General features: G+C 43.3%; 1 protein-coding gene across 3 annotated transcripts in view; it reads left to right on the forward strand.

Annotated features, from left to right (window-relative positions):
- The window catches only part of PLEKHA2 (pleckstrin homology domain containing A2), a 61,866-nt gene that overhangs the window by 13,407 nt on the left and 24,129 nt on the right, over nucleotides 1-24,330 (forward strand). For 2 of the 3 annotated variants that reach the window (XM_075858818.1, XM_075858816.1), the window contains exons 4-7: nucleotides 4,824-4,872; nucleotides 5,895-5,992; nucleotides 19,755-19,886; nucleotides 20,236-20,388. In XM_075858818.1, coding sequence (XP_075714933.1) covers nucleotides 4,824-4,872; nucleotides 5,895-5,992; nucleotides 19,755-19,886; nucleotides 20,236-20,388 — 432 coding nt within the window. Of the gene's footprint in view, nucleotides 1-327; nucleotides 402-4,823; nucleotides 4,873-5,894; nucleotides 5,993-19,754; nucleotides 19,887-20,235; nucleotides 20,389-24,330 lie in introns of all 3 variants that reach the window. The other variant, XM_075858819.1, reaches the window with a different exon arrangement.

Below are 24,330 nucleotides of genomic sequence, written 5' to 3' on the forward strand. Positions count from 1 at the left end.
TTAGGGACTCTCTGGCTTTGTTATTTGGACACTGTATGACTAATATTTGGGCACTGTATGGAAGTATTATTTGAGCACTCCTTTGCTATATTTTGGGGCAATTTAAGGATTTATTTGGATACTACATACTACTGGTTTTTTGTGTGCAGGTAGTTTTAAAAGGGCTAATATTGTGAATATGCTACTAACTTTAGGAAAGTAAAGGAAGATATAAAGAGGGGAGGCTTTCACAAATGCCCATTCTGGACCCTGCCTGGCTGTTTTACCTCTGTATGCAGGCTACATTGCCATAACATGTTTGTGACTCCTACTTTCTTTATCCCGCAGCGCTCCGTGTTTCAAGGGTGCCTGAGTAGGCTTCCACGCCAACGTATAAAAAAATGGGAACTCAGCGCTCCAAGGTATTATGCAATAAGTGATATTTTATTTCACATATAGCGAAAAGTAGTAATCCAAAAATAGGTTTAACGTTTCGGTCTATACATTCGACCTTCTTCAGACACGGATTACGTCCGTGGATATGGATATGCGGCGCTTGCTGTTAGGTAATGGCCTTGCGCATGCGACCTCGGTTGCTGTTAGGTAATGGCCTGCGCTTGCGACCTCGGTTGCTGTTAGGTAATGGCCTGCGCTTGCGACCTCGGTTGCTGTTAGGTAATGGCCTTGCGCTTGTGACCTCGGTCGCTGTTGGGTAATGGCCTGCGCTTGCAACCTCGGTCGCTGTTAGGTAATGGCCTTGCGCTTGCAACCTCGGTCGCTGTTAGGTAATGGCCTTGCGCTTGCAACCTCGGTTGCTGTTAGGTAATGGCCTTGCGCTTGCAACCTCGGTTGCTGTTAGGTAATGGCCTTGCGCTTGCAACCTCGGTTGCTGTTAGGTAATGGCCTTGCGCTTGCGACCTCGGTTCCTGTTAGGTAATGGCCTGCGCTTGCGACCTCGGTTGCTGTTGGGTAATGGCCTTGCGCTTGCGACCTCGGTTGCTGTTAGGTAATGGCCTTGCGCTTGCGACCTCGGTTGCTGTTAGGTAATGGCCTTGCGCTTGCGACCTCGGTTGCTGTTAGGTAATGGCCTGCGCTTGCGACCTCGGTTGCTGTTAGGTAATGGCCTTGCGCTTGTGACCTCGGTCGCTGTTGGGTAATGGCCTGCGCTTGCAACCTCGGTCGCTGTTAGGTAATGGCCTTGCGCTTGCAACCTCGGTTGCTGTTAGGTAATGGCCTTGCGCTTGCAACCTCGGTTGCTGTTAGGTAATGGCCTTGCGCTTGCGACCTCGGTTCCTGTTAGGTAATGGCCTGCGCTTGCGACCTCGGTTGCTGTTGGGTAATGGCCTTGCGCTTGCGACCTCGGTTGCTGTTAGGTAATGGCCTTGCGCTTGCGACCTCGGTTGCTGTTAGGTAATGGCCTTGCGCTTGCAACCTCGGTTGCTGTTAGGTAATGGCCTTGCGCTTGCAACCTCGGTTGCTGTTAGGTAATGGCCTTGCGCTTGCGACCTCGGTTCCTGTTAGGTAATGGCCTGCGCTTGCGACCTCGGTTGCTGTTGGGTAATGGCCTTGCGCTTGCGACCTCGGTTGCTGTTAGGTAATGGCCTTGCGCTTGCGACCTCGGTTGCTGTTGGGTAATGGCCTTGCGCTTGCGACCTCGGTTGCTGTTGGGTAATGGCCTGCGCTTGCGACCTCGGTTCCTGTTATGTAATGGCCTTGCCCTTGCAACCTCGGTTGCTGTTAGGTAATGGCCTTGCGCTTGCGACCTCGGTTGCTGTTCGGTAATGGCCTTGCGATTGCGACCTCGTTTGCTGTTCGGTAATGGCCTTGCGCTTGCGACCTCGGTTGCTGTTCGGTAATGGCCTTGCGATTGCGACCTCGGTTGCTGTTAGGTAATGGCCTGCGCTTGCGACCTCGGTTCCTGTTAGGTAATGGCCTGCGCTTGCGACCTCGGTTGCTGTTGGGTAATGGCCTGCGCTTGCGACCTCGGTTGCTGTTCGGTAATGGCCTTGCGCTTGCGGCCTCGTTCTCTGTTAGGTAATGGCCCTACCTAACAGCGACCGAGGTCGCAAGTGCCACATATCCGTGTCTGAAGAAGGTCGAATGTATAGACTGAAACATTAAACCTATTTTTGGATTACTACTTTTCGCTATATGTGAAATAAAATATCACTTATTGCATAATACCTTGGAGCGCTGAGTACCCATTTTTTATGTCTGTAACTCCTGTAAGTTATTGTTACAGATGCTCCAAAACGCAAGAAAATTTTCAATTAAGGAATTGCTATTTATGTAACCCCCTAATATAATTTTTAAAGCGGTTGACTTTAGTCATATTCCGTTCTGTGATGATACAACACCAATAACTACAGAACAGATCATCACAGCAACCACTAGCATCCGATTTAATAGGAAAACTGACAGAACTGATGTATTGAGCACAAATATCTCATGTGGTTTTATTTACCTTTGACTTTTGATGTATGAGCGTGCCATATAAAACCAGGCTCCCTAATCAGGTTTCATTCTGAACTCATCTTTTATCATTTTCATATATAAAAACAGATGTAGCTGAGATGAGTTTGTCATTTGGTGATATCACAAAGAGTTTTCTGTGGTTTTGCGTACGACTGCAGGTCAACCTACTGAATTATCTCAACTAAGAGTTAGAATAATGCACATACTGTATAATGGCAAATTCAGCTTTGCCACATTTTTGCAGCAAATGTGGGTCCTTCGAAGTGGCAGATTATGTAAATTTCCATATTATAGGTGGTAATTATGTAACCAAAGCCCATGTAAACTCTTGCTTTTTCGATTTACACACACACACACACACACACACACACACACACACACACACACACACACACACACACATACACACACCTGCCAGGACTGTTTTTAGGGGGTGGCAAACTGGAGAAGCCCGAGGGTGGAGCATATAGACCTTCAATGATCAAGACCACATGGGACTTTATTTAGGCATTGTATGGCAGTAATATTTCTATACAGATTGGCAGTGTTGTGTAAGTATTATATGATAGTATTTTTTTGGTACTGTATGGTGTTACCATTTTTTTTTAATTATATGGCTATTTGGGCACTGAATGGCAGCACTATGTGGACATAGTATAGAAGTAATATTTGGCATTTCATGGCGGTAATATTTGTAAACGATTTGGCTGTTTTATAGGTATTAAATGATAGTGTTACATGGTAGTGTTATTTGGATACTGTATGGAGGCATTGTATGGGTATATTTGGGCACTGAATGGCAGCATTATGTGGACATTGTATGGAAGTATATGGCATTGCATGGCGGCAATATTTGTACACTAATTCGTTATATGTATGTATTGAATGGTAGTGTTATGTGGGTTGTATGTGGTAGTATTATTTGGATACTGTAGGGAGGAATTGGATGGGTATATTTAAGCACTGAATGGCAGCATTATGTGGACGTTGTACGGAAGTATTATTTGGCAATGTATGGCGGTAATATTTGTACACTAGTTTATATATATATATATGTGTATTGAATGGTAGTGTTATGTGGGTTGTATATGGTAGTAGTATTTGGATACTGTATGGAGGCATTGTAAGGGTACAGTATATTATTTGGGCACTGAATGGCAGCATTGTGTGGGCGTTGTATGGAAGTTTTACTCGGAGTTGTATGGCAGTATTCAGGTTCTCCTTTTATATAAAAGCTGCTTTGATTACTTCTCTCCAATTTTGTAACCATCTGATATTTCTTTAAGTTTGTTGTTTATTACATTTATAAATGAAGGGTTTTCACTGAGTCCTTGAGTGCTGACTACATAACGTGAGGGTGAAAAACCAGCGAGTCACGTCCATGAGCTGGACATACAGCGTCTGAGCCTTCTGCATCAGCAAAAGAAAATCATCTGAGCTTGGAGGAAAAAGGGGAAGCGGAAATGAGGAAGCGAGAGTTTGAGCAAGCACGTCTGTGTTGGGCAATAAGGCCGGGACATGCCTCTACTTGTATTACCTTAGTATTGAGATCATGATATTTTAGGATGTGCAATCTTTGCATACCCGAATTTAAGAGGTTTTCTCACCACAACAACCCTTTTCCATATGATCTATTAGGGTACATGGACATCATAAAGGGTGGTCCCCTGCTCCGGACCCCCTCTTTGTGGATGGCTCTCCACTCTTGCTCAAAGAGCAAATCTCGCTCCGGTGGACCCGGCTCCTCTATATATTTCTCGGTCGTATATTCACTTGAATGCCTACATTCAATACTATATTTCCCCATTGGTGGACATTTGCGGTGGTTTTGTGCCGGAAACAAATCCTGGATTATGGGATTTTCTGAATTATTAAATGCCAGATTAAAGGAATGCCACTAGGACTTTACATACAAGGTTATTTACCTGGCACATGTACCAAATAGATGTTTTATCTAGTAAGTAAAGTCCTTACATACATGAACTATAATATCCTATATACCTTGTATTTTAATACGTCACCATTTTCAAGATCTCTGTTTGCTGTTAGAGATTGGGAACTTTTTTTTTTTTTTTTTTAAATCCAACCTGCTATAGTTGTAACCAGTCCTAGACAATGCTCTGTGAGGGACTCGACTGATTACAATTACAACATACCAACAGCACAAATCTCTCTGCTGCCCTGAAGGTTTGCTGCAATGTATCAGTGCAGGTAAACTGTATCAACCTTGAGTATTGAAAATGGTGAAGAAAGCTGCAGAATTACCCTGTCTCTTTAAATTTGGCTCTCACGTATCCATATATTTACATTTGATTACATAATGCCTATTTGGTACATGACATAAATAACATGGTTTTTGCTTTTGTCAGGTCAGCGTAGCTGCTGCGAAACAGAAATCAAAGCTGACGCATTGCTTTGGTAAGAAAACATTTCAATGATATCTAATATTAAACAATTGCATCCATTTATTGTGTTTATATCGGAAGTAAAGCCGCTCTAAGGTGGCCGCTCCTCATTATTATTATTATTATTATTATTATAGTGCTTCCTATTTATATTTGCCCACTTTTGAGTAAAGACTTCCGGGAGATACCACAACATTTTCAGATATATGTCCTGCCACACTAGTGCGCATGACGACTGATAAGAGCGCCACAGAAAAGAGACAGCCACGGTACCAATATAAGAGTGCCAGCCGCAGAGCCCCCAAGATAGGGACAGCCATAATTATCCCACAAGGGTGCCCAGTCACAGTGCTTCCGCGAGGGTGCCCAGTCACAGCGCTTCCGCCAGAGTGCCCAGTCACAGTGCTTCTGCCAGAGTGCCCAGTCACAGTGCTTCCGCGGGGGTGCCCAGTCACAGTGCTTCTGCCAGAGTGCCCAGTCACAGTGCTTCCACAAGGGTGCCCAGTCACAGCGCTTCTGCCAGAGTGCCCAGTCACAGCGCTTCCGCAAGGGTGCCCAGTCACAGCGCTTCCGCCAGAGTGCCCAGTCACAGTGCTTCCGCAAGGGTGCCCAGTCACAGTGCTTCCGTGAGGGTGCCCAGTCACAGTGCTTCCGCAAGGGTGCCCAGTCACAGTGCTTCCGTGAGGGTGCCCAGTCACAGTGCTTCCGCAAGGGTGCCCAGTCACAGCGCTTCCGCCAGAGTGCCCAGTCGCAGTGCTTCCGCGAGGGTGCCTAGTCACAGTGCTTCCGCGAGGGTGCCCAGTCGCAGTGCTTCCGCGAGGGTGCCCAGTCACAGTGCTTCCGCGAGGGTGCCCAGTCGCAGTGCTTCCGCGAGGGTGCCCAGTCGCAGTGCTTCCGCGAGGGTGCCCAGTCGCAGTGCTTCCGCGAGGGTGCCCAGTGGCAGTGCTTCCGCAAGGGTGCCCAGTCACAGTGCTTCTATCTATCTATCGTCATATTTGCATAATTTTTACTACTATCTTTTTTTATCTCCATCAGTTATCAATGCCTTATCTCAAAGATATTTATTTCAAGCCAGTGACCAAAAGGATCTTCAGGGATGGGTTGATGCCTTAAACGCAGCAAGTAAAATTACAGTAAGTAATAGCTCTGTTTTATTTTCACTACATATTTATGTGTTCTTCGAGTAGTGGGATCTACAGAACATTATCCACTCCATCCATTTATGGCAGCCATTATAGTACAGGGATCAGCATCCTATGGCACTCCAGCTGTTGTGATACTACAATATCCAGAATGCCCTGACCGCCTATTGCTTGAAAAACAAAGCCTTTGGCTGTTATGGCATTCTGGGAGTTGTAGTTTCACAACTAGAGTGTCGAAGGTTGCTGACCCCTGACTGTAGCATATCAGGAGGGTTTCTCCAGAATGTCCTATCGTCACTTCAGGGATCCTCAATATTTTTTTTTATTTTTTTATTTATTTTTTGTTCTTTTTACGACTTCATCCATAGTCGTTAGTTGTCTTCTTCCTCACTTAAACTCTTCACAGCAAAATTATCTTTGGTACGTCTCATATTTTCTACCACTTATGGCTAGTACATTCCTACATCTTTCAAAGTACTAAGTGATATAAGTTTGGACAACATTTTTTTCTCATCTGAGATCTTGAAAGCCCTTCTCTTCATGAAGTTAATGTCCTATAAAAGAACGTTGCTTGGTTTCTCATATATTTACATGATATGGATATTAAACTGGTTCTTATTTTCAAGATAAGGATGTAGATTATTACATCTATATCAACATTTCTTCAGAATGGGAGATTCATGCTGTGTCCACCTGGTGCCAGTCTGTAGCGTTAAAGCCCCAACAAAAATGTACATGTCAACTCATGAAAAAGTAATTCTATTGTGAATGATCTAAATCGATTGACTATGGTGTAAAAATAGGAGAATGTGGTTGTTAAGCCTTCATACCATGGTATATCTGAGGATTAGTTTATTAGTTGTATCTCCGATTATCTAGGACACATATCTCTGAAACAATTGCTAAACTGCATTCCAAGATATAATTATAGCAAGATGTCTCAAGAAAAGCCGAATTTCTTCTGGGATAACAATTTCTACATCTGCAGCTCTTATTATTTTAGTGTGTCAGCATTTTTTATTCTATGTGTACTGCTATTCATTTCAAGATCTCCCAGTCATTTGCTTTGGCTTACTCCTTTATATATCTGTATTCTATTTCATGGGATGATTGTTCTATGCGGTTCTTGCTCAAAATAAAAAACTATATAAATATAGACCTATAGATAATAAGTCATAACAAGCATTTGATCAATAATCTATCCTATGCAATCCTGATCTAAACCTACATCACCATTGAGCTACATGGAAATCCTGATAATTTTACAAGCATTTAGAGCCACGCACATACATAAAAAAGTTGTCAGATTCAGTTGCGAGCGTAAAAAAGAAATAAATACTTTTTATAATGTCCGATCAGTTGTTAAAGGGTCATTGTCATTTAAAAAAAAATTTGCTGACATGTTGTAGAGATACACTATATGGCCAAAAGTATTGGGACACCTACACATTGCACCTACAGAAGGTTTTTTATGAGATCCCATTCTAAATCCCTAGACATTGATATGGAGTTGGTTCCCACTTTGCAGCTAAAACAGCTTCCCTCTTCTGGGGCTTTCTACAAGATTTTGGAGTGTGTCTATGGGAATGTTTGCCCATTCATCCGGAAGAGCATTTGTGAGGTCAGACACTGATGTTGGAGGAGGGGTCCTGGCTCACAATCTCTGTTCTAGTTCATTCCAAAGGTGTTGGATGCGGTTGAGGTCAGGGCTCTGTGAGGCCAGTCATGTTCTTCCACATCAAAGATGTTTCCATTGCTCCAGTGGTGGTGTGTTTTACACCACCCCTTCTGACTCTTGGTATTGTGCTTGGTGATGTAAGGGTGGTATGCAGCTGCTCGGCCATGGAAACCCAAGCCATGTGTAATGGTGGGGGGGGGGTAGGGAAACGGACAAGTGAGCCCTAATCTACCCGCCACTCTGTCCCTGCCTACTTGCAACGACCCGCCCTAGACGACGGGGTACAACTGGGCGGCGGTCCCTGCGCTCAGTAAGTGCATGACAAACACGACAAACAAACAAGGGAACACAAGCAAGGGAAATGGGCAGTTGCTCGCGGAAACACCGTGAGCAACAGAGTAGTGAACGAGCCGAGTCAAGCCAGGAGAGTGCGAGGTACAAAGCGAAAAGCAGAAGAGTAGTCGGTAAGCCAGGGTCTGTATGGAGCAGGATCAAAAAGTAGCAGGAGCTGTAGCTGGGCCAGGAAACCTCAAGGAAAGAATTCACAAGCACCGAGGGACAGGAAGAGCAGGCTTAAATAGACCGAGGGCGGGAGCTAGCTGAGTCTGGCCAGGTTACGATAGGTTCTCCCACTCCTAAGCCTGCCAGCCTGAATGGTGGAAGCAGGAGTCAGTCTCAGGTATGTACACTCAGGTGTTGACTGATTAATTCTGGGAGTTAACCCTGAAGCAGTGCCTGGCAGATCCTTTACACCATGCAGCTCCGGGCACAGTTTTTTTTTTCAGATCTTAATACCAGTATAGGTTTGGAGCTCTGTAGTTATTGAGTCAGCAGAGCGTTGGTGACTTTTTTGCACTATGCGCCTCTGTAGCTCTGTAACTTTACATGAGGAGGAAATTTCAGGAAGTGACTTGTTACAATGGTGGCGTCCTATTACAGGAGCACGCTGGTATTCAGGGATCTGTTTAGAACGGCCCATTCTTTCACAAATGTTTGTAAAGGCCACTACATGGCTATTGCCGGATTTGATACACCTGTGGCAATGGGACTGAATGAAACTCCTGAATTAAAGGACGGGTGTCGCGAAAATTTTTGTTTATCAATTTGCTTTTAGTGTTTTATCAAAAAATGTTTGATTTATTTGTGTGTTTGTGTTTTACTTTTTTTTATTTTTGCACTTTTTCTTGTCTATGGGGGCTGCCATTATTTTTTCCATCTCTGTATGTGTCGATTAATGACACATACAGACATGGAATACGGCATACAGCCCCATAGTGAATGCGAACGGGAGCCGTTCCATTCACTATGCTGGACGCCGTCTGTGTGGGAACGGCGCATGCGCCGCTCCCACACAGTCAAAATTGAAGGTGTTCGGCCGAGTGACGTCCGGCGCCATTTTCTTGTGGACTGGAAGCCGCGGTTGGACAGTAAGATGACTACTTCCAGTCGCGGCTTCCGGACTGGTGTTCTAATGCAAGCACTTGGAGCGGAGGGAGCAGACGGAGGAGACGGACCGGAGGGAGCGGCGGCGGCAGGAGCAGGTAAGTTATTTCTGTGTATGTACGTGTTTTACTGTGTGATTAGCACTGTATGTAAGCCTACTACACTGTGTGTTAGCTCAAAAAATGGCGGCACACAGTGTAGGAGGTTTGACCGTTCAATCCCCTCGTTTCTCCCGGCACTAGCCAGGATAAAGGAGGGGGGATTCTGTGAGGACACTAGAGCGAGTGTGTATTCTCAAATTTTGCAGCATAAAGCAATGAGGTTGCTTTACCACATGCCAATGCTGCAATTTTGGGAATTGCTCCATCTAGTGACCAGCACTGGGAAATGTTATAAATTGGAATCTAATTTATAATATTTCCTGACTCGTAAAAAAATCATTTATACACTAACTGATTAACTAAAAAAATAAATATATAATTTCTAGCGACACATTCCCTTTAAACGATTAAGGGTAAGTTCACACAGGGCGGATACGCTGTGTAAAGGTAGACCGCGTATCCGCCCCGGCAGCCGCAGGGAATTCCAGCTGAAAAACCACACCAAATTGTGGTGCAGTTTTTTGCCCGGAATGTCTGCTCTGGAAAACTACAGAATTAGCCGGCCTCCTGGGATGATGTTTCATCCCATGAGATCGCTGCAGCTTGTGATTGGCTGCAGTAGTGGTCACATGGGAAGAAACGACATTCCAGGTGAACGGCCCCCTGATGTAATCCGGGCCGGCCTCCTGGGATGACTTTTCATCCTATGTGACTGCCGCTATAGCCCGTGATTGACTGCAGCGGTCACATGGGAAGAAACGTCATCCCAATAGTCCGGCCTGCAGAACGCCAGATAAGTATAATGCCCTTTTTTTTTCTAAGTTGCGATTTGAGTATTTGTTGAGTATTTGTTCGCGGGTTTTAGATCCCCATTGAATTCAATGGGGAAAACCTGCAAAAAATTACCGGCAATCCTGCAACCACAATTGACATGCTGCAGCTTAAAGAAACGCACCGCAGAACAATTTGTGTGCGGAATATCCGCATATCACGTACGCAGCGTGTGGATGAGATTTCTTGAAATCGAATCCACTCCTCTGCTACTGTATTATGCTAAGGATTTTCCACAGCGAATAACGTTGCAGAAAATCCACAGTATTTACGCTACATGTGGACTAGCCCTAGGCGGTGTGTCCCAATACTTTTGTCAATATAGTGTATGTTCTATGGCCCAACGAGCTCCACTGAGCAAACACTCAGCAGAGCCCTGAAACCACTTTTTTAAAGAGATGGGAGAGGGTCTCCTCACTTGGACCCCCACTGATCAAAGCTTTTGATTTGTCTCTGTCTGCTACAACCATCCTCTGCTTATTACTATGATAAAGGGGAATTTATCAAGTTTTTATTTTCTAATCGCCCTATTCCAAATGACCAAACCTCTAGTTTTCTTAGCAAGGTTCCTCGAGCAGGAAGTGTTGTCAAGGATTCGAAAAACATTGCTGCTTTCTTCACTTGGATGTAATCGACATGCAGGACCCGCTGTCACCGAACCCGTCAGTCCCGCTGACTCAGTTCTCCACACTAGATACAACTGCTTGGTATACAGGATACAAAGCAGCTCTATCTCAAAAAGTTCAAATCATTTTTTAATAAAAATAAATTACAAAGTTGGCCAAAACATTAAATACACTGTTTTAGTAAAAAAAAAAAAAAGGCTTACTTAGCTTTTAAAGTGTGAAAACAAACCTTACCTTATTGATTCTGCGTTGTTTCCACGCTTCTGAGCCCCGTTGGTTCTTTGTATACATACTGTTTACACGTGAGTTTTCACAGCAGTAGGAGAATGTTGGGTGGGGACAGTCCTGCATGTGACAGGACAGGCACAATGTCATACAAGGAGGGGAACGGAGACAATGAGGAGGATGAATACTGACTCTTATAATAAAATGATTAGGGTTTTCTGCAGCACAGAGAATTTCAGAAAAGGCTCGTGCTGATCACGTGGGAGATGATGACCTGTCCATTCATATGATTGTTAGTTGGGCTGCATGTGACGGGAACACTGTCATTATGTGATGAGGAAAGTGGAAGCTGGGGAGGTTGGTTCTCTAACGCAAACTATAAAGACCATACAGTTGGCTTTACTATAATATATATATATATATGTCTCCAAAAGACAGCGGTAGCGAAACTACGCCACATTCAATTGTATCTGTATCCTCAGGACGCAGATACTGTTGAATACTATGGCGGAGGAGGGAGGTATCTCCCTGCTCTGCCATTTACTAAGCTACAGGCCGTTCGGCCTTCTGCCTATCAAGCGCAGGGACAGGATACCTGCGCAGGCCGGCGTGATGACGTCACTAGATCACGCCGGCCTACACAAGGATCTCGTCGGCGTTGTGGAGCAGCTCCGTTTTGTTGTGGAAACGAGGCCTAGCTGAGTACATTGTTTTTTTATTTTTATAAGTGTTTGGGGGGCACTGTCTACAAGGGGGAGGTGCGGGCTGTATGGCACTGCCTTCAAGGGGGAGGTGCGGGGCACTATCTACAAGGGGGGCACTATCTACAGGGGAAGGGCTATGTGGTACTATTTACAAGGGGGGGTGTGACACTATCTACAGGGGGGGGGGCTGTAAAACACGGTCTACAAGGGGGGCTGTATGGCAGAATCTACAGGGAGGCTGTATGGCATAATCTACAGGGGGGCTTTATGGCATAATCTACAGGGGGGCTGTATGGCACTATCTACAGGGGGGCTGTTTGGCAGAATCTACAGGGGGGCACTATTTACAAGGGGGGCTGTGTGTGGCACCCAGGGGACAGGAGGGGGGGCTGTCAAAAGTTTGCTATGGGGCCCAGTCTTTCCTAGCTCATAGCTGTACTCGATACTATAGAGAAAAAAGGTCTAATGCTATTGTTACAGGACACTGTGGTTACCACTCAATTTTTTGGGGGTATGTATCTGTTGTTGTTATGGAGGCTTTGTGCCTGCTGCAGTTATGGGGCACTGTGGCTGACATAGTTTTGGAAGCCCTGAGGCACGCACTTCTATGGGGCACTGTGGCTCCTGCTGCAATGGAGGCACTGTGGCTTTCTGTGTTGTGGGGACACTGTGGCTGGCATTGTTCTAGACACACACTGTAGCGTGCACTGCTAACGTTCAGTTCTACAGGAGGATTATCGGCCTACAAGCAGGGCAGATTCTGAACAGCAGTGTGAAAACTAGGGGTACGTTTTATAAGAGGTTGCATCCTGACAGATGAATGTTCTTCCCTCGGCATGGATTACTATACATTAATTTATATGGATTATCAGAATCCTAATGAGCCACCATTATCCTGATAGAAATAAATCCTCATCTGCATTGCGTCCTGGGGTAAGGTGTTTGGGAGCGGCACTGACTTCCTAAGCTTCTTTAGGAGGTGGATTGTCCTGTCTATGACATGTACGTACTTGAGCGCTGTATATCTCTTACAATCCCTAAATCTTATAAATACTACCGGTATCCTAATAAGGGGATCAGCCATCACATCAGTATTACCCCTAATGACAAGGATGGGGCATTTGCCCCGGGTGCTGAGTGCCAGGGCAGCCTAACAAGCCACTCTGCCTTAGCCTAGGTGTTAAGATAAAGGGCTAGGATGAATATTTGCCCCAGGAGAAGGAAAACCTAGATACGACTCTGCTTAACGCAAGAAAATAGGACTATCATACTGACTGTCTTCTAAGAAATCTGTGGTGGCATGGATTCCATTATAAAGATGATGAAAAATCATTATTATTCTTAATATCTAATATTACAGCAATATTGGCTTACAATACGAAGCCCTGACCCAGAGGGGCTTACAGTTTATTACCCCTAGTGATGTAGCTACAGAGGGCTCACCTTAGAGGACAGCAGTACTAGAAATGGCATATGACGGTTGAGGGGCCCTGGTATAGATTCTGCACTGGGGCCCAGCTTAACCTGTAGCTATATAGCAGGCATTTACAGACGCTACCGGTAGCTTAGTTAGTGTACCAACCATAGAGGTGAGCGCTTTACCACAGGTAAATTACCTGGGTGGTATTTTGGCAGATATGTTATATGTTCCTGCTCTATCCTGCACTGTCCCAGCCAGACCTCTTTCTACTGTGCCCGTCTCTCACGACAGAGATGGGCACAGGAACAGGAGATGGGAACAGGTAGGCGCTACAATTAGTCTGGCACTGAGGACTACTATGTGCTTAGCACTATGGGGACTACTGTGAAATTACTGGCAATACTATGAGGCTGGAACTAGGGGCAGCATTATGAGTATTGTTAGTGTTCCCTTGAAGGTATTGTCATAAGTATACGGCACAAGATATTCCCCACGTGTTCTTCTTTTCCATCTATTTGAGGAGGAGGCAATTTCACCTTTAACTGAATAAAATCTAGAATTGCCCCTGGCCATGCCACTGCTAAGGGCGTTCTGAAATATGGGTGGCCCAAGTCAAACCCTCTATCTCCAAGCACGGATTTGCTGAAATTGAAGCTTGTTTGATGGATGTTGTTGGACCCACCTTCCTCTATTCCAATAGCTATACAGGCCCCCTGACCCTTGCAGCCTCATTAAAACTGCCGATCAGGGGGGCAGGTACATTTAGGGACTGGCCAAGATCGCACATAGGAAGGGGATGAAGGCTATGTGTGGCTGGTGTAGGGGTGGCAAAGAAGGAATTGTAGAAAGGTACCTTAACAATAAGTTGATCACAAAGTGTCCCCCTTCTAGAACCCTCAGTGATCAGCTGTAATCGGGGGGGAAACCTCTGAGTAAGTATTCAGTTTCCCTGCAGCACCACCACAGGGGAAATTAGGCATTACATAGTGCCTATTAATATCAATGTGTTGTCTGGGTAATACAGGACAGGTCCTCCAGGGAGAGAGACGCTCTTAATAACCGGTCTCCTCTCTGGCCAAGAGATGAGGATCCTAAACAGAGAACCTCCTTCTATTAACCCCTTCCCGACATCCGCCGTATATATACGGTGCACGCCAGGTGGGGGAATATGGAGAGGGCTCATGGGCTGAGCCCGCTCCATAGAGCGAGTGGGTTGGCTGTGTGTTACAGCCGACACTTCCGGGTAACGAGCGGGATCCTGTTCGAGCACGATCCCGCTTGTTTAATCCGCTAAATGCCGCGGTCAATAGCAATCTCAGCATTTAAATTACTAAAAACAGGGGGGCGACCCCCTGTAATGTCCCACTCTCCCCCCCCCCCCCCTCAGCGAGATCCGCGGTGCCGTTGGTTGGCACGACAGCCTGGGGGCCTGATGAAGTTCACCAGGTCCGCCATCTTTGTACTCCTATGAAGCCCTACCTCCAGCAGGGCTTCATAGGAGACTGTCAAAATCACGATCTACTGCAATACATTTAGTATTGCAGTATATCGTGCAAGCAGTCCCCTAGGGGGACAAGTGAAAAAAGTTAAAAACTGTAAAATAAAGTTTTTTTAACAAATACATTTTTTTTTTTTTTAATTTAAAGTTCAAAAAGCCCCCCTTTTCCCATTTACCCTCAAGCACAATGTAAAAAAATTAAAAAGCTAACATAACTGGTATCGACGCATTCCGTAAAAGTCTGAACTATTACAATATTTCATTTAGTCCGCACGGTGAACACCGTAAAAAATGAAAACCATTAGAATTGCTGTTTTTTGGTCCCTTCATCTCCCACAAAAAATTAAATAAAAAGTGATCAAAAAGTCTCACTTACGCCAAAATTCTACCATTATAAACTACAGCTCGCCCTGCAAAAGATAAGCCCTCCTACCGCTAAATCGACAGAAAAGTAAAAAACTTATGGCTCTCAGAAAATGGCGACAAAACGAAAATTTTATTTTTAACAATCCGTTTTTTCCTTGTAAAACATAAAGAAAACTATATAAATTTGGTATTGCTGTAATCGTATTGACCCGCAGAATAAACGTAACATGCCGTTTTTACCGTACGGTGAACGCCGTAAAAACAAAACCACCCAAAAATTGAGGAATCGTTGTTGTTTTCCTATTCCATCTCACATATAATTTTTTTTCTCGCTTCCCACTACATTATATGGTACAAAAATGGTGCTGTGAAAATCTACAACTCGTCCTGCAAAAAAACAAGCCCTCATACGGCAATATTGATGGAAAAATTAAAAAAAAGTTATGGCTTTTGGAAGGTGGGGAGGAAAAAACAAGTGAAAATTCGAAAAATGGCTGCGGAGGGAAGGGGTTAAAGGGAACCTGACATCAGTTTTCAGATCTCAAAACTGCTGACAAGGGGATATAGGGGAGGGCTTTATAAACATACGTTTTTTTTAATAAGAAAATTTATTTTGATTCCCCTTGCCCCGCCGATTGTAAGTGCCACTGGGCTGGACTTGATGTGCAAGTGCTCCAGCACTGCATGCTACAAGCCCCGCCCCTCCGCTCTAAGTGATGGCTCTCCTGATTGGCCATTAGAACTGTCTCTTAGAGCAGAGGGGGGCACTTATGACCGCTGCCGTGAAACAAATGGCCATGACCACGAAAAAAAGTCAAGTTAAAATCTCCCCCCTCCCCTATATCACTCTGTTAGTAGCTTTGATACCTCAAAATTGTGTACACGTTCCCTTTAACTCAGAATTCCCTAATAGGGTATATGGAAATAGGTTCTCTAAATTAGACAACCCCTTTAACAAAGGGCCCTGTAACAAAACTTAGCCAAAGAGATCGTCAGTAACAAATTACTTTAGGAAACTGGCTATGGTCCCCAATGTCCCATTCCTTGGTCTCTCAGTGCTTAAGTTGACCATGCATTTAATATCATACGTTAGACAGAAACTGTCAGATAATCCCATATATGCCTAGTTTGAGCCAATAACGGCCTATATCACAGATCACTTTTTTGGCAGACAGTAGTCTGGTGTCGGTCATCACTAACCTTTTGGTATAATAATAAAATCAATAGTCGGCCGAAATGGTCAAAATTGTCCATTTCGGCCCACTTTCGTCTTATGAGTATGGCTGACTTTAACCACATTCTCCTACGCGCTCAAATGTGTCTCTGTCTCCATCCTCTACATCTACAGTATCACAAATGATCCCTCACATCTTGGGCTTCTTTAATCCCTTAAGGACCGGCATATTTTGGACTTTCAAGACCTAGCGATTTTTTTTCTTTCACGTTTTCATTAATGCATTCCAAGAGCTGTAATTTTTTATTTTTTTTGTTTTGCCCCTCAACAAAGCTGTATGAAAGTTCAGCTGCTAGGTCGCCTGCCACCCTGGTAGTTACGCCCATGCTTAAAGTTGGCCAAAGTTCTAGAGCTATGCACAATTTCAAATATCTATCCATTATTTGAAACAACTATTTAAATTGCTATAATAGTCATAAATTAATCATTACAGGAAATAATTTATATGCCCTAATTCAATCACAATGACCAAATTAGGACTATAAAAAAAAAAAAAATGTAACATTTTGATTTCCTTTTGATCCAGCAAATTTTGACTGATTTCAGCCACCTGGCTTTACAAGGATAACAGTTTTGAAGATGAAGACGGAGATTATAATGCTCCATTGAGCACCATTTCCTCTAGCAACACCCATAAATGTACTATCGTGTCTTCTTTACCCACACCAGCTGCTGTTTTCATCATGTTAACGCTCTGCTTCAATGAATGACAAAAATAAATGGTGAAATACACTTGGAACTAGATGTTTGTTTTTTTTACTACCCCCTGAGCTCCTTTTAATTTTTAGAATTATTATATCTTTGTAGGATGGGAATATATTAGCATTGGATAACCAATAAGAAATTTTTCACCTAAAAAAAATAATCAGTAAATATAAGTTCCTGAATCAATATTTCATGCCTGTGACAAGATGTTATCACATTGGGCAGAGCTAACATTCAAAGGAAAATGTTATCTGCATTGGGAGAAACTAGACATGGACCGCACAATCCACAATATATACGTTGATCTGAGCCGCTAGGCATAATTTATATACATGAACATGAGGTTCTTTGTTAACATTTTAATCAAACTGTATAAGCCCATTTGCCACATTCAGGAATGACCTCATAAGTGTTTCAGCTCTTGCTTGTGCTCTCAGTTGGCCACTGGGGGCGCATGGTAAGGTGAAGCTCATTCCATCTGTTCACATGTTGTGGTGCTGTGGGCTGGCGTCTGTTGCTGTAGTGCTGCACCTGTGGGGGGATGTGGCCCAGAGCCAAGGAGGCTTGGCACAGTCTGATGGCATGGGTGCTTTTGGACCCCTGGGTTGCTCCCTCTGCAGGAGAGGTGCTGCGGTGGCGGGGGCCGCCATGCGGTGCTGCAGCCGATAGAGTAGGGACTCACTTTAAAGAGGTCGCCGTGAAGTAGCAAGTGGGCTTGTACAGTTTGATCAAAATGTTAACAAAGAACCTCATGTTCATGTTTATATATTATTCCTAGCGGCTCAGCTCAACGTACATATTGTGGATTGTGCGGTCCATGTCTATTTTCTCACAATGCTGATATTATATTATGTTGCATGTATACAACATAATATCATATGCCATGTAAACGGAATATAATGATGAGGTGGTGGGCTCAGTTATAGCTTTTGTAGCTGGACATAGAGTTTTAAGCTTCATCTCTGGTCCCGTGGGACCTTCTATTATCTGAAAAAGTGGATGTGTGGAAGATTCTGGTCATACTGGAACTCCTTCTGCATAAGAGAGCATAGCTGCTGAGGACTGGTGATACGCCATGCTTATTAAGTCATGTAATGTTGATGGATGGAGCTCCCTTTAGGTAGTCTGTATGGGCAAACAATGTGAAGTCGTTATAGTGGTAAAGGGAAGTGCTTAGTTATAGCATTTGTACTTAGTGTCAGGAGCATCAAAGCAGGAGCGGAGCATCGATGATGTATCATGCTCCTTGCTTAATGTAATATTATCATGCTGGATGGAACCAAGTGTATACATACCATTAGAGGCAGACCATATAGCTGCTATGGACCCATAAGTAGGAGGGCAACTCGGTATAGTTCTAACTTCCTTACTGAGAAATTTGAGAAATGGCCAAAGGGTCCAGCTGCCAATACCTCTACAATATATGAGAGAAGGGTGGGCTATAAGTGCCAGGCTCACCTATACTGGGATAATGTATTGTTATGGCATAAACTTGCCCGAATTTAGAGTTATTGAGCAATCTATGTAGTGTAAATAGACACTACTTTACGCCAGGTTGATGGCCTCAGTTACAGCTTTGCCACCTCTTAACTCCCTGACACCCATCGACAAGTCAAGGGACATGTGTACCTATACTCTTGTGCTTAGCTGTTTATCTCTTCTTACTTACTGAAAGAATGTTTTTGAATTGTGGCACAATATCTAGTGAGTAGACGGCATTTAACCAAATTTGTCTACTTTCCTCTTCAATAAAAAGCGTTTTTGGCAAATCAGCAAATAAATTTGCTTTGGTTTGGCGTTATAAGGAGTGTCAATAGTAACTGTGTTCTCCGGTATAAAGTCTTCTTTTATCATCATATACACCTGGTAAAAAGTGTGAGGGAAAAGAACAGTCATGGGATAAAATGGGGGCTTTGATCCAAATAAATAGAGATGAATTAATATGAGTACATTGAAATCAGACAAGCTGCAGGGCATATAGTCCTCTCCACACTACACTTGATAAAGCTAATTATACTGTGAGAAATGGGCCGCGGTCCAGGATTGTGTAACTTTTGTCTAGAATAGGAGGCCTGTCATGCGTGATTAACACATCTTGATGAAGAAGCATGCAAATGTGCCAAGGCAAAATCATTCACTCAATTTCCAACAATTCAATCACTGCTTTGTTTAGTGGCATTTTGTCTACCTATTGTTTTCTATACAATGCTACTACTAGATGGAATTGTGGTATGTGTGGTCTTGTCAATCAGAAAAAGCAAAAACATTCCACGTACAAGCCGATCTTGGTTCTCAACTTGATGAGGTCAAATTGGACAAAACCATGTGGTCTTGTCTCTTGGGTCCAATGTCCAGATCATATCCATGTTTCTTACAACATGCTTGTGTAGCCAAAGCCAAAATGTCTTGAAGGGTAGTGACAATCGGCCTGAGGAAAATCGGGCTCAAACATTTTTGGTTGTCGCAATTGTTTCAGTAGAATATTCAAGAAATTGCTCTTAAATGGTAACATCTAGTCTAAATGATCTTCTGATTTGGCATAGATACATGTGAGAAGATCCCATAGGTGAAATCTGTGATCTTGGACCACCACTGATGTTCAGTATGAAAAGGCTCCATAGAGCGATCAAATCTGTTCGGCACTGCTCAGAGGTTTTTGTTATATTCTAAGTAAACACTTGTCAATCAATCTCTGAGCAGTGCCAAAGGGATTTGAGTTATGGAACCCCTTCATTCTGGAAATTAGTGGTGGACTGAGATCAGACTTCACAAATGTGATCTTCTCACATGTATCTATCAGAAGATCCGTTTGACTTTATTTCCCCTTTATATAAGACATTGACATTATTAAATGTTGCTTTTTGGCATCTTGACATACACGTGATCTCCAGCCCATCTAACTATGACACTGTTGTTCTTCAGGTACCCAGACCAGGATCAACTCAAACTCCTGAAATAGGGTCAACTGGATCTGGATCCCAAGAAAAGAATACACAAACCGCATACAAGACAGAGATAATTGGTGGAGTAGTCGTACAGACTCCGCTGAGCCAGGTAAATGTTATTATTAATAAGATTTTATCATACAGTAAAATTCCTTTGATTGGGAATATGCTAGCCCGGTAATTCTTTCCAGAGTTACACTAAACTCTACAGGGGAAAGGTGGCGCCTATTCGAAAGAATAGGCGACTAATACATGGTTATAATCCACTAGAGCGGGAACTGGTGTTTGCAGTAGTTCTCCGCTCTTGCTCATAGAGGGGTCCAGACTTAATGAACTCAATGACTCTTGCCGTTCACAATGGCTGCTTATAATGTGGCATTGCAGGATAGAGATGCCATGTTGTTCTGTTATTAGTATCACTGTTCTGATGGACTCCCTTTTCTATTCTATGTTTTCAGAATGGAAGCGAATGCCCAGAGGTCGTCCAGCATGAAGTGGCCTCTCAAACCACACTTCGGCGCAGTCTTAGCCTCATGCCCCAACTTGTCCACAAACCTTCGTCTTCCATTTGTGTTTTGAAGAGTGGATATTGTGTCAAGCAAGGAAATATGGTAATGAAATCTCATGCCACTTCACGTATCTATAATGCATTAGTGCCTTTATAGATGTGATCTTCGTACGATCACTGTGGAATCCTAAAAGGGCTGATTTCCCTGCGCTCTCCACCATTTAACATCATTTGACCACCCTTCACCACCACGTGTAATCTGCTCTAAACTTCCGTGGCAGCTTGTTTTTACACTTGGATCATGGCTTCAGTTGTAGTACTCTTTGCAGTGTTATTTCATTACTTTATATGACTTCTGTGTGGCACTGGTATGTGTTCACTGTGTAGTACTATTATGTAGGCACCATAGGGCAGTATGATTTTGGCACTAGAGATGGGGGAATCTGTGAAATCTGGGCCGTATTTCCCCTATATAATAAGGATTCTAATTTCAACATTTCAGCCTCCATTACATTTTATGCAGGAAAGACAGCCATATAATAGAGAATTTTTCAGTAGTTCATCTCTTGTGCGCTGTATTATATTGTGTATACCGTTTTATAACCTCCTATGGTGTTATTATATTGGTAATGTATGGTAGTATAATTTAGGTGCTGTGTATACCACTATATTGTGGTATTATTTTGACACTTTAATGTGGAGTGATGTGGGCACTTTATAATACAATTTTTAGCACTATACAGTGGAATTATGTTGCCACTGTATGACCGCTTTGTGTAAGCACTGTATGGCACCGCCATTTAGCACTGTATGGCATTATTTCAGCACTATATGACAGTGTAATGTGGTTCTTGTATGATGTCACTCTATAGCACTGTATGGCAGCATTATTTCAGCACTATATGACAGTATAATGTGGTTACTGTATGATGTCACTCTATAGCACTGTATGGCAGCATTATTTCAGCACTATGACAGTGTAATGTGGTTCCTGTATGATGTCACTCTATAGCACTGTATGGCAGCATTATTTCAGCACTATATGACAGTATAATGTGGTTACTGTATGATGTCACTCTATAGCACTGTATGGCACCATTATTTCAGCACTATATGACAGTGTAATGTGGTTCTTGTATGATGTCACTCTATAGCACTGTATGGCAGCATTATTTCAGCACTATGACAGTGTAATGTGGTTCCTGTATGATGTCACTCTATAGCACTGTATGGCAGCATTATTTCAGCACTATGACAGTGTAATGTGGTTCCTGTATGATGTCACTCTATAGCACTGTATGGCAGCATTATTTCAGCACTATATGACCGTATAATGTGGTTACTGTATGATGTCACTCTATAGCACTGTATGGCAGCATTATTTCAGCACTATATGACAGTGTAATGTGGTTCCTGTATGATGTCACTCTATAGCACTGTATGGCAGCATTATTTCAGCACTATATGACCGTATAATGTGGTTACTGTATGATGTCACTCTATAGCACTGTATGGCACCATTATTTCAGCACTATGACAGTGTAATGTGGTTCCTGTATGATGTCACTCTATAGCACTGTATGGCAGCATTATTTCAGCACTATATGACCGTATAATGTGGTTACTGTATGATGTCACTCTATAGCACTGTATGGTGGAATTGTTTTGGCACTATATGTAGGGTTGTCACAATACCAGAATTTGGACTTCGATACCGATACTTTGTGCAGTATTGCAATTTTCAATACCAAAACGATACTTTGCCAACAGTAATTAAAAAATAAATAAGTTCTTCCATTTTCTGATGTGAGGCACATGGTGTGATGAATTTTTAATGTGTCTCACACTAATAGTAATTAACCCCATCATGTTTCTCAGCCATAATTGACAACATTGGGTTAATGTGTAAGATACACAATGGGGTTAATTACTACTAGTGTGAGGCACATGGAGGTTAAATTCATCACATCTCGTGCTTTACATTAATAAGTGAAAGAAATAACTTTTTTTTTTTTTTTTATAGTGTACACATCATAAATGTATTGAGACCTTTTTTAATGTTTATTGTAAAAAAAGGTGTATGTGTATTTTTTTAAATTTAACATTACTTTGTTTTTACTTTTTTATTTTTAAACCTTAATGTACTGGCATATATCTATATGACAGTACATTAGCCTGTGTACAGATGGTACACAGGCAGTTGTTAGGACATATCGAAGTATGCCCCAAAAGGAAATATGATAAGACAGCCCTGGGGTCCTTCAGTGGACCCTGGGCTGTCTGCCCATATATGGTATGTCCCTCAATTGCGTCACAGGGATTCCCTGTGACGCGATCCAAGGGGCATCCCCATTTCTCATTTTCCCCTTGAACGCTGCGGTCAACTTTGATCGCAATGTTCATGGGAATAGCGGCGGAAATGAGAGGTTTCTCTGATCTCCGCCGTCAGAGCGGGGCTGCGACAGTGTAACACAGCCATTGCCCCGCTCCTGACAACAAGTGCGCGCATTCAGTTCAGGCACTGAAGACAGAACATGGGGGTATTTTGCAGTGCGGCCGCCATGTTCTGCTTTCAGTGCCGCTGCTCGTTAGTGCAGCACTGGTAGCATCACCTCATGCTGATGGCGCGCACATGTCAGGACTGAGGAGCGGGGCAATGGCTGTATCACGCAGCCGCAGCCCTACTCTCATACATTCATGTGTTACTATACGAAGATGTGCGGCCGCACAGCTTCGTATCGAGGTACATGAAATAACGGTATCGAACCGTTTGAGGATGCACGGTATCGAAGTTTCGATGCATCGTGCATCCCTAACTATATGACAGTATAATGAGGGTACTGTATGACAGTATAATGTGGTTACAGTATGATGTCACTATAGCACTGTATGGCAGTATAACGTGGACACTGTAAAGCTGGGTTCACACGAGCATGTTACGTCAGTAAAGGACGGAACGGATTTCGGCCGCAAGTCCCGGACCGAACACACTGCAGGGAGCCGGGCTCCTAGCATCATAGTTATGTACGACGCTAGGAGTCCCTGACTCGCTGCAGGACAACTGTCTCGTACTGTAATCATGTTTTCAGTACGGGACAGTAGTTCCACGGAGAGGCAGGGACTCCCAGCGTCGTACATAACTATGATGCTAGGAGCCCGGCTCCCTGCAGTGTGTTCGGTCCGGTACTTGCGGCCGAAATACGTTCCGTCCATTACGGATGGAACATGCTCGTGTGAACCCAGCATTAGGCTGCGTATGGTCAGGTAAGTCTTAGCTAGCGGATCATTCTCTTCTAGTGCAAGATTATATGAGGTAAAAGTGAGCATGTTAGGCACAATTTATTTTTATTTTTTTATGTACACTGTACTTATTCTGGTTGATTTATTTAGCACATGTTGTTAATATAAATTAATGAATGTTAAGTAGTGGTTGTGGTTTAAAATGCCGCATTCCCTTGCCAACTGGTTCACGTGCGTTATTAGGTTGGAGGCGTTATAGTTATCTTTTATTCATATATCATTGTTATACACTACATTGTGTTACATATGATTTTTTGCTGTATACTTTTACCCTTATAGAGATTACAATTTAATGTCCATACCATGCAAACTAACATACATGCAGAGAATACAGAGGATTTTACAGCGGACACTTGAGCAACAGCTACACGCTGACACTTGGTCCTGTGCGAGTCACAGTAATATCGTGGGATTACCATATCAATAATGTTTCATGCTAACAACATTGATAAACTTCTGTCTGAATCCGTATCAGGGCATAGAAAATTAACCGGAGGGGGAGGAGCATAAGTTTAAAAATCTTGCACTATTTTGTAAACTTTGCGCAAATTTTCGCCTCCATTCATCACCGCATTATCGCAATGCACTGATGCTTTAATTTTTGCAAGTTCACTACACATAAATCTACATGATATACTGCTTAATCGAAGACCTAATTAAAGGACCACTATAATTAAAAAATAAAGAGTCTTATTTACATTGGAATGTTAATTACACCCTGTGGGTGATTACAGCTGCTCAAATA

The sequence above is a fragment of the Rhinoderma darwinii genome, chromosome 3 (genome assembly GCF_050947455.1).
Source record: "Rhinoderma darwinii isolate aRhiDar2 chromosome 3, aRhiDar2.hap1, whole genome shotgun sequence".
NCBI classification, from domain to species: Eukaryota; Metazoa; Chordata; class Amphibia; order Anura; family Rhinodermatidae; genus Rhinoderma; species Rhinoderma darwinii.